At 44.3% G+C, this 16,074-nt stretch overlaps 2 protein-coding genes across 2 annotated transcripts; both read left to right on the top strand.

The window, feature by feature from the left end:
- The first annotated feature begins 2,314 nt into the window (after positions 1-2,314).
- stard3 (StAR related lipid transfer domain containing 3) lies at positions 2,315-10,943 on the top strand. Its single transcript, XM_070848667.1, has 15 exons — positions 2,315-2,352; positions 3,652-3,893; positions 3,982-4,059; positions 4,274-4,351; positions 4,467-4,520; positions 4,679-4,796; positions 4,885-4,986; positions 5,133-5,188; positions 5,281-5,373; positions 5,949-6,011; positions 7,588-7,683; positions 7,766-7,845; positions 7,978-8,082; positions 8,207-8,300; positions 9,267-10,943. Exons 2-15 carry the CDS (start codon positions 3,681-3,683, stop codon positions 9,387-9,389), a joined length of 1,353 nt encoding a protein of 450 aa, XP_070704768.1. The 5' UTR covers positions 2,315-2,352; positions 3,652-3,680; the 3' UTR covers positions 9,390-10,943.
- A 1,163-nt stretch (positions 10,944-12,106) lies between these two features.
- mreg (melanoregulin) lies at positions 12,107-14,270 on the top strand. Its single transcript, XM_070848514.1, has 5 exons — positions 12,107-12,211; positions 12,446-12,608; positions 12,860-12,950; positions 13,036-13,199; positions 13,791-14,270. Exons 1-5 carry the CDS (start codon positions 12,114-12,116, stop codon positions 14,016-14,018), a joined length of 744 nt encoding a protein of 247 aa, XP_070704615.1. The 5' UTR covers positions 12,107-12,113; the 3' UTR covers positions 14,019-14,270.
- The last annotated feature ends 1,804 nt before the right edge of the window (positions 14,271-16,074 follow it).

Genomic DNA, 16,074 nt, shown 5'->3' with positions numbered 1-16,074 from the left:
TGTTGACTGACATCTGAGCTGAAAGGTCAAACGTTCTGTCGTCTTTCTACCACCAATATTCACGTAGTCTCTCTTCTCTGTTTCTAAATGTTATTAGTCAGCGTCTGTCTGGTTTCATGTGCAGCTGAAGGCTGAGGGTTCCCAGCGGTGCCTCAGGAGGAGCTCATCTGTACATACAAACTGTGTGAAGCTGTTTTAACCTCTGACCTGCCCAAACTGAGGGATGTCTGGATGAGCAGGTCGTGTGTGTTGAGGCTCTGCGGCCGACGGCGTCCTCCCCCCTCGGCTCTCCGTCCACCTCCCCTCCCTCCCTCCCTCCCTCCCTCCCTCCCCCCGGGTCAGAAGAAGAACAACCATGGAAAGACATGTACGAACTCTTTATGCTTATTCTGTCTTTATTTTTATTTTATTTTATTTTTTTTCCATTCTCTTGTTTCTCAATGTGATGTGGTTGTTTTAAAGTGAGCAACAATATGATATCAAAATAAACAGTTTTTCCTTTTCTCCTTTAAGCTGATCTGTACGTTTTGTGTGTGTGTGTGTGTGTGTGTGTGTGTGTGTGTGTGTGTAACTTAACATTTAGAAGAAAGTAGTTTATAAAGAAGAATGATTCATAAAATTATCAGTTTTATCACTTGGTTTTTATCTTAATTCTATTTTCATGTAAAATTAGAAAAAAATAAAGTACCTTCTTATTTTAACAGATGTAGATACTGAGGAATATATAATTATATAATATTTTCACCACCAAAATATTCTTCTTCTTCCTTTATCACTGCAGAAATACAGACATTATTACTTTCTGTTAAATAAACTGGATCCCTGTTAAAGTTTGTGCTCTTTTAAAAACTTAAAATCAGCTAAAAAGGTTAAATTGCTCTGATGTGACACAAGCCAAACTTATTTCTAAATAATTTGCTCAGAAATAATAAGCTGGTGTTTTAAAGTGACCTTCATGTTTTTCACACAGATGTTTAAACTGTTGTTTATGACTTTAAGATAGTGAATGTATTTTTAATGCTAATAGCTCAGAGAAAAAGTGACTAACAAACAGATAAAGGTGTTATTATCACATAAAATTAACATCTTTATTCAGTTATATTTGACCTTTATGACTAAATCACTTTTAGAGTGCATGTGCAGGACTTTTTAAATGTCATGTTCTGTTTTCTAACGAAACCGGAAGTACAAAGCTGGTGACTCTCTTGCAATTTTTTGACTTTTGAGCTGACGATGTTGTGTATTGATGATTGATCGATGAGGCACATCAGTCCTAAAACGATGTCAGTGTTTTGAGAAGACTTTTCTGCTCCGAGCTTAACATTTATTTCCCTGTAAAATGGCGCTTTTGTACATTTTCTGACAAGTTTGAAAGCTTTATTTTGAAGGTCTGCACCGGAAATCACATGTGAGGCTGACTTTTTTGTACAGTCTATGGAGTTACTATGACCGCACTGCTCTCTGGTGGTCACAATGAGGAACTGCAACACAATACATTTAACAAGTTCACGTTAAAACGGAAATATTGATACTTCCAGGACGTATCTGATCGATAATCTCCTCACAGTAACGTTATTCTAGCGGATCTCTACAGGCTAGCTGATGCTAAATGAATTAGCAGCCAGTTTTCACAGCAGGAGCTTTTCTGCCCTCTGGTGGCCACATCGAGTGACTACACCCAATTAGCATCAAGCTAGAAATAATAACGATATACAACTTCCGGTTATAACTTCAAAAATAAAACGTACAACCGATGTGATGCAGTTATGCCTTGTGTCCACTAGAGGGCAGTGTGTTCCTATAATTTACATTTAAACGTCAAAATGCTTCTAAAATGTTTTCTTTATTCGAGTAACTACAGGTAAATAATAATAATGATAATAATATTGATAATAATAGTATAATGTGATAATGATAAAAATTTTAACATTAAATTCATCACACAGACTGTCAAATAATTTAAAGAAACACCAAATGAACTAATGAGCATGATAAGAGACCCACTGATTTAATCAATAATTTTGAGGGGAACTTCGTGTGTCGTTCTGATTATTTCTCCTCAGCTTCTTCAGTTTTCCTCAGGTAAACTGTGATCTTTGCTTCAGTCTGAGATTGTGCTGAGTCAGACATGAAAGAATAAAATACTTTATGGTTATTTTTCTAAACTGTCCGGTATAATAAGTTTAAAATAAATCTTCTGAATTGGGTGCTGAGGGCAGAAGTGAAAGCCGTCACGTGATTTGTCGGCAGGCGTGTTGGCGTGAGGCGGGGAAGCATCTCGCCGCGGTATTTACTCTTTGAACGGTCAGCCCGGAAGTGCTGTCAGGCTGTGCGGATGGTGCCGTAAACACAGTGAGTTTGATGCTTTACATTTGGGTTTTTCCACAATAATTGAATGCGGGGTTGGCTTTACTTTATTGCGTCTTGGCGTTGCTTCCCGCTGCTGTTCACATGGCGTGTTTGTAGGGGTTTTCTTGGTGGTGTAACAGCTACGGAGGTAAAGTTAGCCGGCATATGCTAACCGAGGTAGCTAACACCAGCAGCTAGCTTGCTAGCTTGTCTCCTTTCGGTTGGTGTTTGTTTACAAGAGTTTGTCTATAAGACCGTGACAGCGATTGTTTTCTGTCTGGTGTGATTCCTAACCCCGGTAGTTAGCCTGCTAGCTCCCCTCACACATACTGAAGTGTTTTTTTAACCAGAAGTAAGGAGCGGAGGAACCATCGGGTCCTTAAACACTGAAACATCAATTAAATCCGAGTTTTAAAGATGTTTTCAGAGATGTCTTCTCCAAACACTGAAGGATGGAACATTAGCATTAAGTTTATTGTCTTCCAATAGTTCAAAACACGTGTGAAAGTCACCGAGCATCGATTCTGAGGTCCAATGATCAAACCTTTAGAAACAGACTCTCCTCCTGTTGACAGCAGTCTCATAAAAGATGGACTTTAATAAAGGTAAATCAGTTTTTCTAGGAGTGGAGACTCTGAGTCCTGAAAACACCAAAACACACCAGCAGCCACAGTCAGTGGAGCTGAAGCATCTTCAGCTCAACAACAACAGTCTTCATGTACAGAGACAATAAAGCTGAGAATAACCCCCCTGGGATCAGCTGTTCTGTCCAGAGGAGGGATGCAAACCAGAAAACAAACCTTACATCAAAAAAAAGCACCAACATGTTAGAACTGAACATTATAATATTAGAATAATAGAAATGTTTTTGTCTCTTAAAGCCAGAGAAGTGGCCTGCAGGGAGGTGAAGACAGTCATGAGACTGCATGCAGAGCAGAGAGAGTCGTCACGGATATTTTTCCTCCTCTTGGTTTCACTGCTGGTTTTATTTTATTTGTTCTGTGCAAACACACACACACACACACACACACACACACACACACACACACACAGTTTGTGTGTTTCAGGAAACACTGAGGGACATTTTTCATTTCCCGTTATCTCATTAACAAACAGCTTGTTAACAGAATAACGGAGGGACTGACCGGCAGCTCCTCTCTAGTACAACATGGTTTCTTCTCTTTGTCGATCTCAGATCTTCAGAATATGAATGCTCATTGTTTGTAGCTCACCACATCGCTCGTGGAAAAAGCATAAACTGCTTTCATACTTGACTTTTGATGGTTCTTGCCTCCCCTGTAGCAGAGGGAGTCTCCTGTCTCACTGCAGGAATGCCGGGTGGAGACTACGGGGAGTTCGGGGGCAGCCTCCCCGCCATCGCCTCCTTGAACGCCTCCTACTCCACGTCGCTGTCGCTCCCTTCGCCGTACATGTTCGTGCCTCCTGCAGAGCGGACGACCATCTCCGACGTCCGGCGCACCTTCTGCCTCTTCGTCACATTCGACCTGCTCTTCATCTCCCTTCTGTGGATCATTGAGCTCAACGTGAGTGTCCAGCTGGAGGGGTGACGCTTCGGAGACGTGGTTTTTAAATTTCTGGCCACAGTCTGATGTGGACTCTGTTCTCCTGCAGATCTCCAGCACCATCTGGAACAGCTTAGAGGCCGAGGTCGTCCGTTATAACTTCAGGTCTTCGTTCTTTGACATCTTTGTAAGTGTGTTAATCATTTGAGCTCTGACCTCTCGGTGACCTCTCAGTCAGCAGGTACTCTCTCATTAAACCTCATAGTTCACACTTCCCTTTAGACCAGGATGACGTTGTTATTAAGTCTGATTCACAGAGTCACACGTCAGCGTTTATTGACACACGAGAGGAGAAAACATGATAACAGCAGACTTCAGGGCATCTTTCTTCTCTGTCTCAGCTCCTCGCAGTGTTTCGCTTCCTGTGTCTGCAAACGGGTTACGCTGTTTTTCGGTTGAAGCACTGGTGGGTTATCGCGGTAAGAGAGCTCAGTCACAGTCACACACACACACACACACACACACACACACACACACACACACACACACACACTCTGATGTGGAACACAAATCTAAATCCTACTTCCTCTTCAGGTTACCACTCTGGTTACCAGCGTCTTCCTCGTTGTAAAGGTCATCATATCTAATGTGAGTGCCCCCCCGTGACTGTTTAATACTAACTTCTTCATCTGGGACGCTTCTGCAGCTCTGACTTTTTTTATTCCATTCTGGGAAAGTAGACACCAGCTCTGTTATGGAGGTTGGAGTAGCTCCAGGTTCAGGATGTGCTTTCTGTCCATGCACAGCTCCTGTCCCAGAATGCTTTTGGCTACGTGCTGCCCATCACGTCATTCGTGGTGGCCTGGCTGGAGACGTGGTTCCTCGACTTTAAAGTGCTCACTCAGGAGGCTGACGATGAGCGAGGTGAGAGACGCATTGCTGAGGAGTCCGAACATGAGTCGACGAGAGTCTCTTTTTTCTTTTTTGAACCGTTTTCCTCCTTTGAACGCAGCCTACCTGGCAGCGGTGAACGCAGCCTGTGAACGAGCCCCCATGATCTACCCCCGGGCCGTGTCAGACGGACAGTTCTACTCTCCGCCTGAATCCATTGCAGGTGATGTCTGCTTGTCACTATACGTCTGTTCTTGTCTAATCTGCCTCAGTGTGGGCGCCTTAGTGTATTAATGCTCTCCAGTATGTTCATACATTCTTCATTTTGACCAAAACGTCGGGTTTTGAGCTGTGAACTCGTGCGTGCAGGCTCTGAAGAGGACCTGGATGAGGAGGGTCTCGGACGCAGAGCCGTCACTGCACAGGTAGTCACGTCAGTCCGAGGCGTTTGTTCTGTCTGCTCTGCTCCTCATCTGGTCCTGACGATGATTCTGTCCTCCTCTCGCCCTCCTTCCAGGAGAAGGAGTATGTCAGACAGGGGCGTGAGGCCATGTCAGTGGTGGAACAGATCCTCTCCCAGGAGGACAACTGGAAGTTTGAAAAGAACAATGTGAGTGTTGTTGTTGTTTTTATCAGCTTGCACGTTAAACTACTGAGTGTTAAAACTATAACTTACAGCCACATGTCACATGTTTGGTATGTAGTTAATTAAATGCTTTGTTCAGAGTTAATGAGGAGACAGAAGATCCAGTGAGATTTTCATTAGACTGCAGCAGGATGGGTTCATTTGATTTGTAGTAAAACTAATTTTGGGTGTGCAGGAGCTTTTCCATGACGTCCGTCCGTCTGAACACGACGTCTTGGGCTCAAACGTCCACTTGGACTCAAGGATGAACTGATTTTTGGTGTTTTGACTTAAGATCACACACTAATTATGTCAGACTTCAAAATGAACGTCTAATAGGAAGAAGTGATGAAGCAGAGACTGTTTATGTCCCCAAAGGACTGTTAGACTAAAACCATACTTCACATTTGGTTGGAAACTGAACTGGTGACACTGAGGTGACTCATGTGTTACCATGCCAACAGTAGTTCAGAGCTCAGGTGGATGTTACTTGAATATTCCTTCACACTGTGATAAAAGTGGAAGCACGGCGGTACTGACGGTGTTTTGCTTGGTGTCAGGACATGGGAGACTCCGTCTACACTCTGGAGATTCCCTTCCACGGAAAAACGTTCATTCTCAAGGTACAGCAACCCTTTGTGTATTCACTGTGAAACCAGAACACGTGCTTTGGTAGTGATCCACAGGAATCACACTCACATCCATAATACTGTGTTTATTCATCATGTTTAAACGTGTCACCTGGTCGTCGACGTTTCAGCCACTTTACACGAACATTTCCAGACTAGTAAACTAATAATAAATCAGCATTAACGTTAACAAATTGGCACAGATTTCACTCTGTACTACATTATTAGAGCTGTAACAGTGAAGTGTGGCGCCGGCTGTATATCAGCGCAGCTTTCACACTCTGCCAGAACCGAATTAACACACGTGTGTGTTTGGAACAACCTCCAAAGGACGTAGTAATAAAATAATGGAGACTAATGGGCTGTTAAATTAAATCGGATATTAAAGAGACTTCCTGTGCTGCTCCGTTAGCTTTAGAAAAAACTGGAGTCACGGTGAGAAGTTAGGTTCTGTTAGGTTCTGCTGTGCTGATTAGTTGTTCTGCAGGTTTTTTCCTTCTCTGGTAGGAACCTTAACAAACATTATAAAAACTACACTTTTCTTGAATGAGTCCTCCTTCAGCCTCTCACCTGTTCTTATAACTGACACAACGACACTCAACTATTCTTTTCTGTAACACAATGAGCGTAACAGCGGCCCAAACTCTGCTGGTTCTTTGAAAGACGATACAGACTCAGATGCAGGAACACAGATTATTAAAGGTCTCCTGTGGAGTTTCGATAAAAAAACAGTAGTTATATTCATATTTTCAGTGTTTAAACTATGACTTCTGTGCATCCAGGTCCAAAGTGACAACATGGAGGTAAAATCACATTATGAAATAAAAGTTTAATGAGCAGAACTTTGAAATGAAATGTCCTATATTAAAGTAAAAGACATTAATAGTGTTATATAATAATGACCCATGTGTTAATTAGAGGACGTAGTTTAACTCTGAGACCTGGTAGTCTCACTTTGCCGTTTCTGCATGAAATAGGCCAACTTACAGTGTTACAGTGTTACAGTAAGAGAGATGCAGTTTGAGTAAAACACAGAGTTACGCAAGTCAGGAATGCAGCTTACTGTTACCATTAGTGTGAAAACTGTTTTCCCAGCACACACACACTTGTCCAGTACGTTCTGTGATGCAGAAGAAATGGTTTTTAAATGCTTGTTACGGCTTTAATCAGGCGTTTTGAATTTCCAAAGCACCGGCTGGACCGTGCAGCTGTGAGATCACGTGAACGTCCGAGAAAGTACAAGAAAGCCGACACCTCTGGTTTGATTTGTTTCCAGCTCTGTCAGACATGATGAAAGTGTGACCTGATTCTGGGTGTAAACTTTTGTAATGAGGGAATTTTTCCTGCCGTGTCGTTTTCAGGCTTTTTCACTTCCTCATATATGTTTGTCAAATTTCCCATTTTTTGATTTCTCACTGGTCTCTGTCCTGTGCATGCAGTACTGGATTTTACAGCCTTACCATAATGGCAAGTACATTTCTTGTAGCTGTGACTCAAAGCTGTTGACATATCTGTGTTTTATGTGTGTGTGTGTGTGTGTGTGTGTGTGTGTGTGTGTGTGTGTGTGCAGGCCTTTATGCAGTGTCCAGCCGAGCTCGTGTATCAGGAGGTGATTCTTCAGCCGGAGAAGATGGTCCAGTGGAACAAAACTGTTTCCGCCTGCCAGGTTAAAATCTCTTTCTTTCTTTTCTTCCATTCTTTAGTCGTGTTGTGCTGAAGTGTAACGAAGCTCTCTGCCGTCTCCACAGATTCTCCAGAGGGTTGACGACAACACTCTCGTATCATATGACGTCTCCTCTGGAGCAGCAGGGGGAGTCGTGTCTGCGAGGTAGAGCGTACAGCACACTTCAATACTTCTTATCTCTTTTATTTTCCTTTCCGTTTTCTCTCTCATTATCTCGTTCTCCTGCCGGTCTGAAATACAGTAAATTGATCGACTGATTGATTTTTCCTCCTGTAGGGACTTTGTTAATGTTCGGCGGGTGGAGCGTAAACGAGACTGCTACCTGTCTGCTGGCATGGCAACCGACCACGACGCCAAACCCCCGAGCGGTCGCTACGTCAGGTGAGACCGTCCCTCCGGCCGGGCGGCTTGTCTCTGCACCAGTACATTAGGACATTGCATCGATTTGATAAAAGCGTAGAGTTCTCATCTAACTTTTTAAAACTTTGTGTCACTTCTTCCTCAGGGGAGAGAACGGTCCAGGAGGGTTTGTGGTCCTCAAATCCAGCAGTAACCCGTCCGTCTGCACCTTCATCTGGATCCTCAACACGGACCTGAAGGTGACGAGACACCGCTGAGAGTAGAAACGATGTGGGCTTTAAACAGGACTTATTCTGTGATCATACTAGAGTCTATTAACAGAAATAACAAGTATAAACATTTGAATTGAGACAAAGAACATTTTGAAATATGAAGAATATCTGAGATGGTAGAATTTTATCTAAATAGCATGTTTCAAAAAAGTGTTTTGCAAAAGCATAGAAGGTCAGAAGAACAAGAAAGAAACAAGAAACCAACAAACAACAACAGTTAAAGTTAGCGGAGCATTAAAGGCCTTATTGAGGAGGAGGAGGAGGAGGAGGAGGAGGAGGAGGAGGAGGAGGAGGAGGAGGAGGACTTAAGAGTAGCGACATAAGAACCAGAGTGATGTGAGGGAGTCACACTGCAGAGTGAAACCAGGTAGCAGCATCTCAGCTTAGGCAGGTGTTGAAGAGCATCACAGTCATCCAGGCAGGAGGACACAAAGGCTGGGGAGCCGTCTTCAGCTGCTAAGAGGATAACTGTGGCCTTATTTTGCTCCTCAGGTGGAATTAGACTTCAAATGTTCATCAAAAAGATTTTTGGAAGATTTTTCAGTTTGTCAGCAACGTGCAGAACACCAGAACTTCAGGTTCACTGTGATTTAAATGAAGAAAAATCCATGTGAGACACTCAGTTATCATTCTCAGACAGATATTTGGACAGGATGACTAAGTTTTTACTGCTGCGTGTCACATTTTGACACATCAGGACCCCTGAAGGGGAGTCTGAGGAGGTGTTAAGGCACAGCAGTGCTTTGAGCTAAATGCTAACATGTTAATGCGGTCACGATGACAAAGCTGATCAACAGACGCTCACATGGCGGAAAATGAAACATGCATGTGGAAATAAGCAAAAATGCATTAAAGAAAATGTATTACAGGTGAGCAAAAGAGTGTGATATGAAAGCAGAACACTATTAACAGTCCTCTTCTGTGTGCCTTCAGGGCCGGCTGCCCCGCTACCTCATCCACCAGAGTCTGGCCGCCACCATGTTTGAATTCATGGCCCATTTACGCCAACGTATCACTGAGCTGCGGCCGTCTCTCCGCTCCCACCACCACGTTTAAAACCAGGAGAGACGTCTAACTGTGCCACATAGGTGAATCCCCAACAAAAAAAAAAAAAAGGGGGGCGTTGCAGCACTCTTGTGATGCTGAAAGGACGTGCGACTGTAACTGAGAAGGCAGCTCTTCTCAGCGTAGCAGACGGGACGACACATTAACCAGACTTCAGTCGCAGGAGAAGAGGAAGCGTGATCACAAACGTCTTTTTATGTGGACCTGTCGTTGATTTGCCGTGTCCTTCACCGTGCAGCGAGAACTGTTTCCTCAGCCTGCCGAGTGATCTTGTGGCAGCGTGGACATGATGAGGATGAGGATAAGAAGTGATTCTCACATCTGTCTCACTGGTGCGATGACATGAAGCAGATGTCTCTCTGAGCCTGATCTTCCTGCACGTATTGTTACCCTGCTTTTGCTGCTTTTTAACTTCCACTGCAGTAAATATCTTAAATATGTTTCTCTGGTGCACTCACCCTAAAACAACTCCACATTTTACTGCCATATTTTCAACAAACACTTCATTTGAAAAGCTGTTTCCACACAGTGTATCCCCCCCCCCCCACCACTGATCACCACTAGAGGGCGACACCACTGATCTGCATGGTGAAGCACGGTGGGTTTACATCCTCTCCCTTTCCAGGGTGCAAAAATCTATCAGCTAACAGTTAATCAACTCCTCCTCAAAGTTTTTAGTGCTGCTTTTGTTTTTGCACGTTTGGGGTCAAACAGGAGGCCGTCAGTCTGTCGGCTGAGACTGATGAAGATGATGCTCTTAAATTAGGATGCTGTACGCTTACTAAACATATCTTTTTGTGCCAGTAACCTCAAGTGGCCTTTTGGTAAAATAGCTGAACTCGTGATTCGTTCTCGGACATTATTACTGTACTGATGTGATTTTCATTGGCCTCCCCGGCGCGTGTCACTGACTGACTAACATCATGGAGCATTATGTTGTTTTTAATCATTTAGAAATGTCAATTCTAGCTTGTCAAGTTTTAGTTTTGTTTCTGGACCTCAGTGTTATGATGCTCCTCAGAAACACGGTGATTTATCTGGCAGAAGGCTGAGGTCTCAAATTACTGTGAAGCTGAACCAAAGACAGCGACTTGTTCTTCCTTGTGCTTTTCAATCACAAGGCGATCAACGAGGCACCAAACTAGTTAGCTGAACTGTTCACACTTGGAACAGTTGGATCATGTTTATGGGGGTGACTGATGTGGTCATTCACCACATCAGACTCACAACGGGGCCTCCTGACCGTAAGGCGTTTTAAGGCGCTGCTCAGGATGGATTTTAGAGGGAATTAAAGATATCAACAATTTGGTGCCTTTATCACAGTAACATTACATATCAGCCTTTTGCTTTGCATTTATTTTACAAATCAACATTTAATACTTTCAGCAGAGGTGTAGTGAATGCATATGAAGTACTTTGTGTAATGATAGTTTCTGAATGTACGCGTCTGTAGATCTTGTTCATTTAAAGCCATCACAGAAATACTGACCAACAGTTTTTGAGTCTTAACCAGTGTCTTATGTCTAATAAAATATATGAACTTGTCACAGTGTTCCAGCTTCAAAAACTCATTTAACTCAAAGACAAAACCAGTTAATATAATATAAACCTCCTGTTTGTATGTGTGTGGATCAGTCTGCTAATGATCCATGTAATCTTCTATCCACTGTGACTGCATTGCTGCAGCTGATACTAAATGACTCATGACAATTAAATCAGTTACAGCGGTATTTCATTACATCCTGGGGATGTTTATGTTGTGAACCTTTGTCCCACGTGACACAGGTCACAGTTGTAAAGCTACAAAAAAAGGCCCCAACTGAATTAGGCTGGCTTGTGGAGGCCGAGCCCCCCCCACCTCCCCCCCACCAACATCGTGGTTAACGTTATATCATAGCATCACATTGTTCACAGAGCTTCTTCTTCATATGTAAAAAGATTCATATTTAAACAGGTTTATACAGATTTGTGGCTGCATTAAGATAAACTAATGCTTAAATCAATACAGCCGTGGTAGATCGGATCCAGAACGTGTAATCAGACCTACTGTGTCGGAGGGATGTGTTGTCCCCAGGGCAAAACACAATGGTAAGGCCAAGACATGGAGCAGCTCACATGATTGTGCTGTGACTGTCTTCTGAGGCTATGGGTGTATGAATGTGTGTGTTTTTCCTTTTTTTTTTTTTTGAATTGATGAGAGGGAGCGCGTCTCACTGCTCTCATTATCCTCCATGTAAGGCTGAGGAGAAGCACCAGTCCTTGGGCTGCGATCTGCCTGAGCTTCTCTGCCCGGACAGGCTCTGGAGGACGAACCTCTGCTGGATGTGGAGCCGCTGTGGGATCCCAAAAGATGGGAAGCTGAAGATGAGGTGAGTTTTGGGATCAGTGACGTTTGTTTTGTAGCTTTTTATTTATTTATTTATTTTTTTAAGCTCTTTGTGATAATTGTGAGGCTGAAACATGATGACTGGGACTCTGACAGCTGCCTTTTCTCACTTTACCAATCTGTTGTTGTTCTTTTAAGGAATCTCTTCAGAGCATCTACAGGAACAGCATTGTGGAGTTGAAGCAAACCAACTGAGTTCATACAGATCAGACCAGAGCCACTGAGGAACCAAGGAAATTATTCTGTTCTTCAGAGAACTGAAACACAGCTTCCGTCTGGATTATCTGCCACTTTTAACCACCACTACCCACTGACTCTGTTCCTAACAGATGGGTTCGGCCTTTAATAGGTTCTGCATGCAGTTCTGCTGCTGCTGCTGCTGTGGTGCTGATGATGACGATGACGATGAAAAGCAGCCTTTAGTACCGTGAGTAGACATTAGCCAGGCTAGAACCAGGAAAGTTCTTCACGACATACACCACTTTAACACCCCAGTAATGCTGTTATCATCCACATATCAGTCCCACTCGGTGCCTAGAGGAGAACATTATCCACTGAAAATGTCTTGTAGTGTCGGATTGAGTGTTCGTGTGATTGTGTGTTCGTGTGATTGTGTGTTCGGTCCCGGTGTGAACGTGCTCACTCTGCTCTGACCACACAGTCAGGATCCATTAGAGTATATTAACCGTGAAGTCCAGAAGCGTCGTGATGAGGAGACCAACCTGTGGAGCGAGCCGGGAGACCCCAGCCACTCGGAGAGGGATGACGACCGAGTCCTTTACAGCCTGCTGCAGGCCAGGACCAAGACCCGCATGGGATCCACGGTATGTGAGGGAGTCTCGAGGCCTCGTTCTGTCCTGTTACCCAGTGGCAAAGACCTGCAGGCATGAAAAGAGCTGGAATGTTTCAGAGGCAAATGACAGAAAACATTACTGATGAATGTTTATGATCAGTTAGTGACTCAGCAGGACACTGGTGAAACTATCCAGTTCCAAGAGAATAACCCAGCAGGGAGAAATCCCCCCCCAGGCTGAAAGAAGATGCTTCTTAACAGTGTTGTCCTTTCCCTGTTCAGGGCTATCGGCGTCTGAGTGTTGACATTGAGGCCATGAGAGACACCCGTCGAGAAGTCAGAGAAAAATGGAAGACAATCCTGGAGAACTTAGGTAATGGTGCTGGACAGAGGAGACGTGGGACATGTCGTCACCTCTTCCAGCAGAGTAACCTGAAGTGTTCTGCCGTCTTTTGTAGGTTTCATGGCGGAGGCAGACTCGCTGCTGACAGTGTCTGCTGGATGCTCACAAGACCGCATGCGTAACGCCCCGGCAGCACGCGCCATGCTTCACATGCTCCATACTGAGACCTCTGTCTTCTCCTCCAGAGAGCCCCCGCCAGAAAGATATCTATTCATCCTGGTGAGAGCAGGGCTAATGTACTTCACACGCACACTAATCCCTCCAGTGAGTGCGTCCCTGCTGTTTAGGCTTAGAAAAACACCCTTGGGTGGTGTGGGACGTGTCACTCGTCCTTATCTGAACCGTTTTCCCTCCATGCTGTGCTCCACGACGACGGCTACTTTCCTTAAACCTTTTCTTTTGTCAAGCACGTCAAAGTTCAGAATCAAAAACCCACTGCTGGCAGACACTTGGATCTATAAGTAGTCCTCTGTAGATGTTTGGAGCTGCAAATGCTAAAAGTTTAGGGTGAATGTGTGGGACAGAACATTGGTTTAGGGTGTAGGGTTACAGTAAAGGCCGTCTACATCCTGAGGGTGCAGGAACGGGTCAAATAATATAAAGCTCCTCAAAATATAAAGAAATCATCATTTAAATATGAAAAAAGATGCCGGTTATGGTTAGGGTTGATATGATTCTGATCATCGTTGTGTTTTTAGTTCTGATTTTCAATTGGTGAAAATCAAAGTAAATGTAGATTCTTCCACTGGTTCAGATCACAGACACTTTAACACTCATGTTCTGACAGTGACCACTCTTTCTTCTTCATAGGATCGCCTCCTGTACCTAGACATAGCTGAAGATTTCATGGCAAAGGCGAAGCGCTTCTATCCTCCCAGAGATGACTCCGACGAGGAGCCGACGGGCCTCGGCATCAATCTGCCGCTGCTGCTGGCGAGGGCCATGAACGGAGCGGGCAACGAGGAGGAGGACGAGGACGAGGAGGAGGATGAGGAGGAGAGCGGGAGAGAAGATGGAAACTTGAGCGACAGATCTTAAGATCTACTGGCTGCAATAACAACAGACATAAGGCAGGGGGCAGTGTTCATCAACCCTGGAGGCCTAGGTGACAGGAGTGTGTAGCTCTTACCTTTAAGTGTCTGTGGCCTCATTCAGTCCTGCTGCTGCTGCTTCTTGGAAGTTTTAAGCTGAGCGTTTCCTCTTTTCTCCCCCGGCTGCACAGCTTGAGTCTTGTTCTGTTTTCTCCGGTCAAAACCTAAAGGGGCTTTTAGCAGAGTTTCAGGTAAATGTTAGAGGTGTAAACCGTCTGAGGCTTTGTTTCTGTCTCCCACTGAGCTCTGTCTAGATTTCACCCTGTTCATTGTTCAGCTGTTGTGATCCTTCAGGGTAGTGATGTTCCTTTGAGCAAAGCCTCTTTATATTTTGTTCTATGATTATCAGCACTCATTTCATTCCATCACATGATGGGTAACAACACTGAATAAATAACCCAGTAATCTGCAGACTTTTCTTCAAGTTTCACAGGAATGTGTGCTTGTATAGTTAATACTTTTAACTCCTTAAAGTCTGCATTTGGCTTCAAGCATTTTGGAAAACAACAGATGGAAATACCATGTGGTTAGTACTGTATGTTGAACATTTAAATTGGTTGTGTGTGTGACTGAGATGACTTTGAGGTGATGCATGATGGGGTTTTTTTTTTTCCCTCCAGGAATTTACTGAAAATGTGAAAGATTTCCGATCTCATGTGGTAGTTTGTGTATGAGCTCTGGTGTCTGGTTCATGATGAAATAAAGCTCCGGCCTGTTATGTGTACAGAGTCACATGTTTGTGTGCTCCCTTCCCCGGGGCTGCCTCCTGTGAAGTAATATGAGTTTCCAGTTACTCAAAATTCACACAAAGAACGACAAAGAATAAAAGGAGAATTTGCGTGGTTGTCTCAGTTAAGTAGAATTTGCTGTGAGGAACACAAGTGAGTATTGAGCAGTGACTCCACGGACGCTGTGGCACGAGAGCGACATTCCTTTGGTGTTCATGTCTTCTGTCGTCAGTTCCCATGCAGTCATGTGAGCAGGCGGCTGTGCTGACGTGGCCGGCGTACACTGTGATCTGCAGACGCACCACACGCCCGGTGCAGGCTCGGTGCGGCCTGCCTGGCGTCTGATCATCCTGCTGGGACCACACTGGGTTCCAAGATGGATGGTGATGATGGTGTTTTAGTGGTCAGCTGCTTGTTGTTGCTGTTATTGTTACATAACAGAGACACTCTGCTGAGGGCACATGTCTGAGCACGGCACCAGCCTGCTGGCACACACACACACACACACACACACACACACACACAGCGCTGGTAACACTTGACTCTGTTTTGTCGGTGTGAAGCAGAGTCAAGCTGAAGATTGAGTGCAAGAATCAATAGAAAGTTAACTTTCCCTCAGATTCTTCCTTCTGCCAAACAGGCACTTTGTGTCAGGATGACCTGTGGAGGAGGAGGAGGAGGAGGAGGAGGAGGCGTCTCTCTGCCCTCCCAAACTCATTCTTCTGCCACAAAAAAATAAAAAATCTGACTCACTCAAACTTTCACTGTCACAATATTTGGCCGTATTTACCATCTCCTGACAGGCCTGGGCTTCATCCTGCGGTTGCCCTTCTCCTCCTCTCACACTTCCACTCCCACTCCCCGTCTCTCTCCTGGTGACAGCTCATTTAAATGTCACTTCCCAGCAGCTGTGCCGGTGTTGTTATGCAACACAAAGTTCTTCCCGGCTGGGCCTGGCTCGGTGCAGGTGGAGGGATTCATCACTGTTCACATTTGCAGACCCCCACACACACACACACCCCTGGCTTCATTAGCATAGCATGAGTCACTTATAAACAGCAAGAGGTGAAAGTGGTCTGATGCCCTCTCACAGTTTTATCAGCTGAAAACCTGAATTATAACAAAAGCTCCAGATTAAAAACACCCCTCTGTGTATCTACTCTAGTTTACAAAACTCACAGTCACCTCGATTCTAAAAAGATATGATCTCAACACGGATGGACTTTGCATAGACACTTACCAGGTTTCTGAAATGGCATTTCGTGGTTGTCATGG

This window comes from Pempheris klunzingeri, chromosome 17 (assembly GCF_042242105.1).
Source record: "Pempheris klunzingeri isolate RE-2024b chromosome 17, fPemKlu1.hap1, whole genome shotgun sequence".
Lineage (NCBI taxonomy): Eukaryota > Metazoa > Chordata > Actinopteri > Acropomatiformes > Pempheridae > Pempheris > Pempheris klunzingeri.
This window is presented reverse-complemented; position numbering and strand designations above follow the sequence as displayed.

Excerpts from the sequence above, each read along its gene's own strand:
- mreg (XM_070848514.1), top strand. The coding sequence starts at position 12,114 with ATGGGTTCGGCCTTTAATAGGTTCTGCATGCAGTTCTGCTGCTGCTGC. Across the intron at positions 12,609-12,859 it reads AGACCCGCATGGGATCCACG|GGCTATCGGCGTCTGAGTGT; the intron begins GTATGTGAGGGA and ends TTCCCTGTTCAG. Across the intron at positions 13,200-13,790 it reads AAAGATATCTATTCATCCTG|GATCGCCTCCTGTACCTAGA; the intron begins GTGAGAGCAGGG and ends TCTTCTTCATAG.
- stard3 (XM_070848667.1), top strand. The coding sequence starts at position 3,681 with ATGCCGGGTGGAGACTACGGGGAGTTCGGGGGCAGCCTCCCCGCCATC. Across the intron at positions 3,894-3,981 it reads TGTGGATCATTGAGCTCAAC|ATCTCCAGCACCATCTGGAA; the intron begins GTGAGTGTCCAG and ends GTTCTCCTGCAG. Across the intron at positions 5,189-5,280 it reads GCAGAGCCGTCACTGCACAG|GAGAAGGAGTATGTCAGACA; the intron begins GTAGTCACGTCA and ends CCCTCCTTCCAG.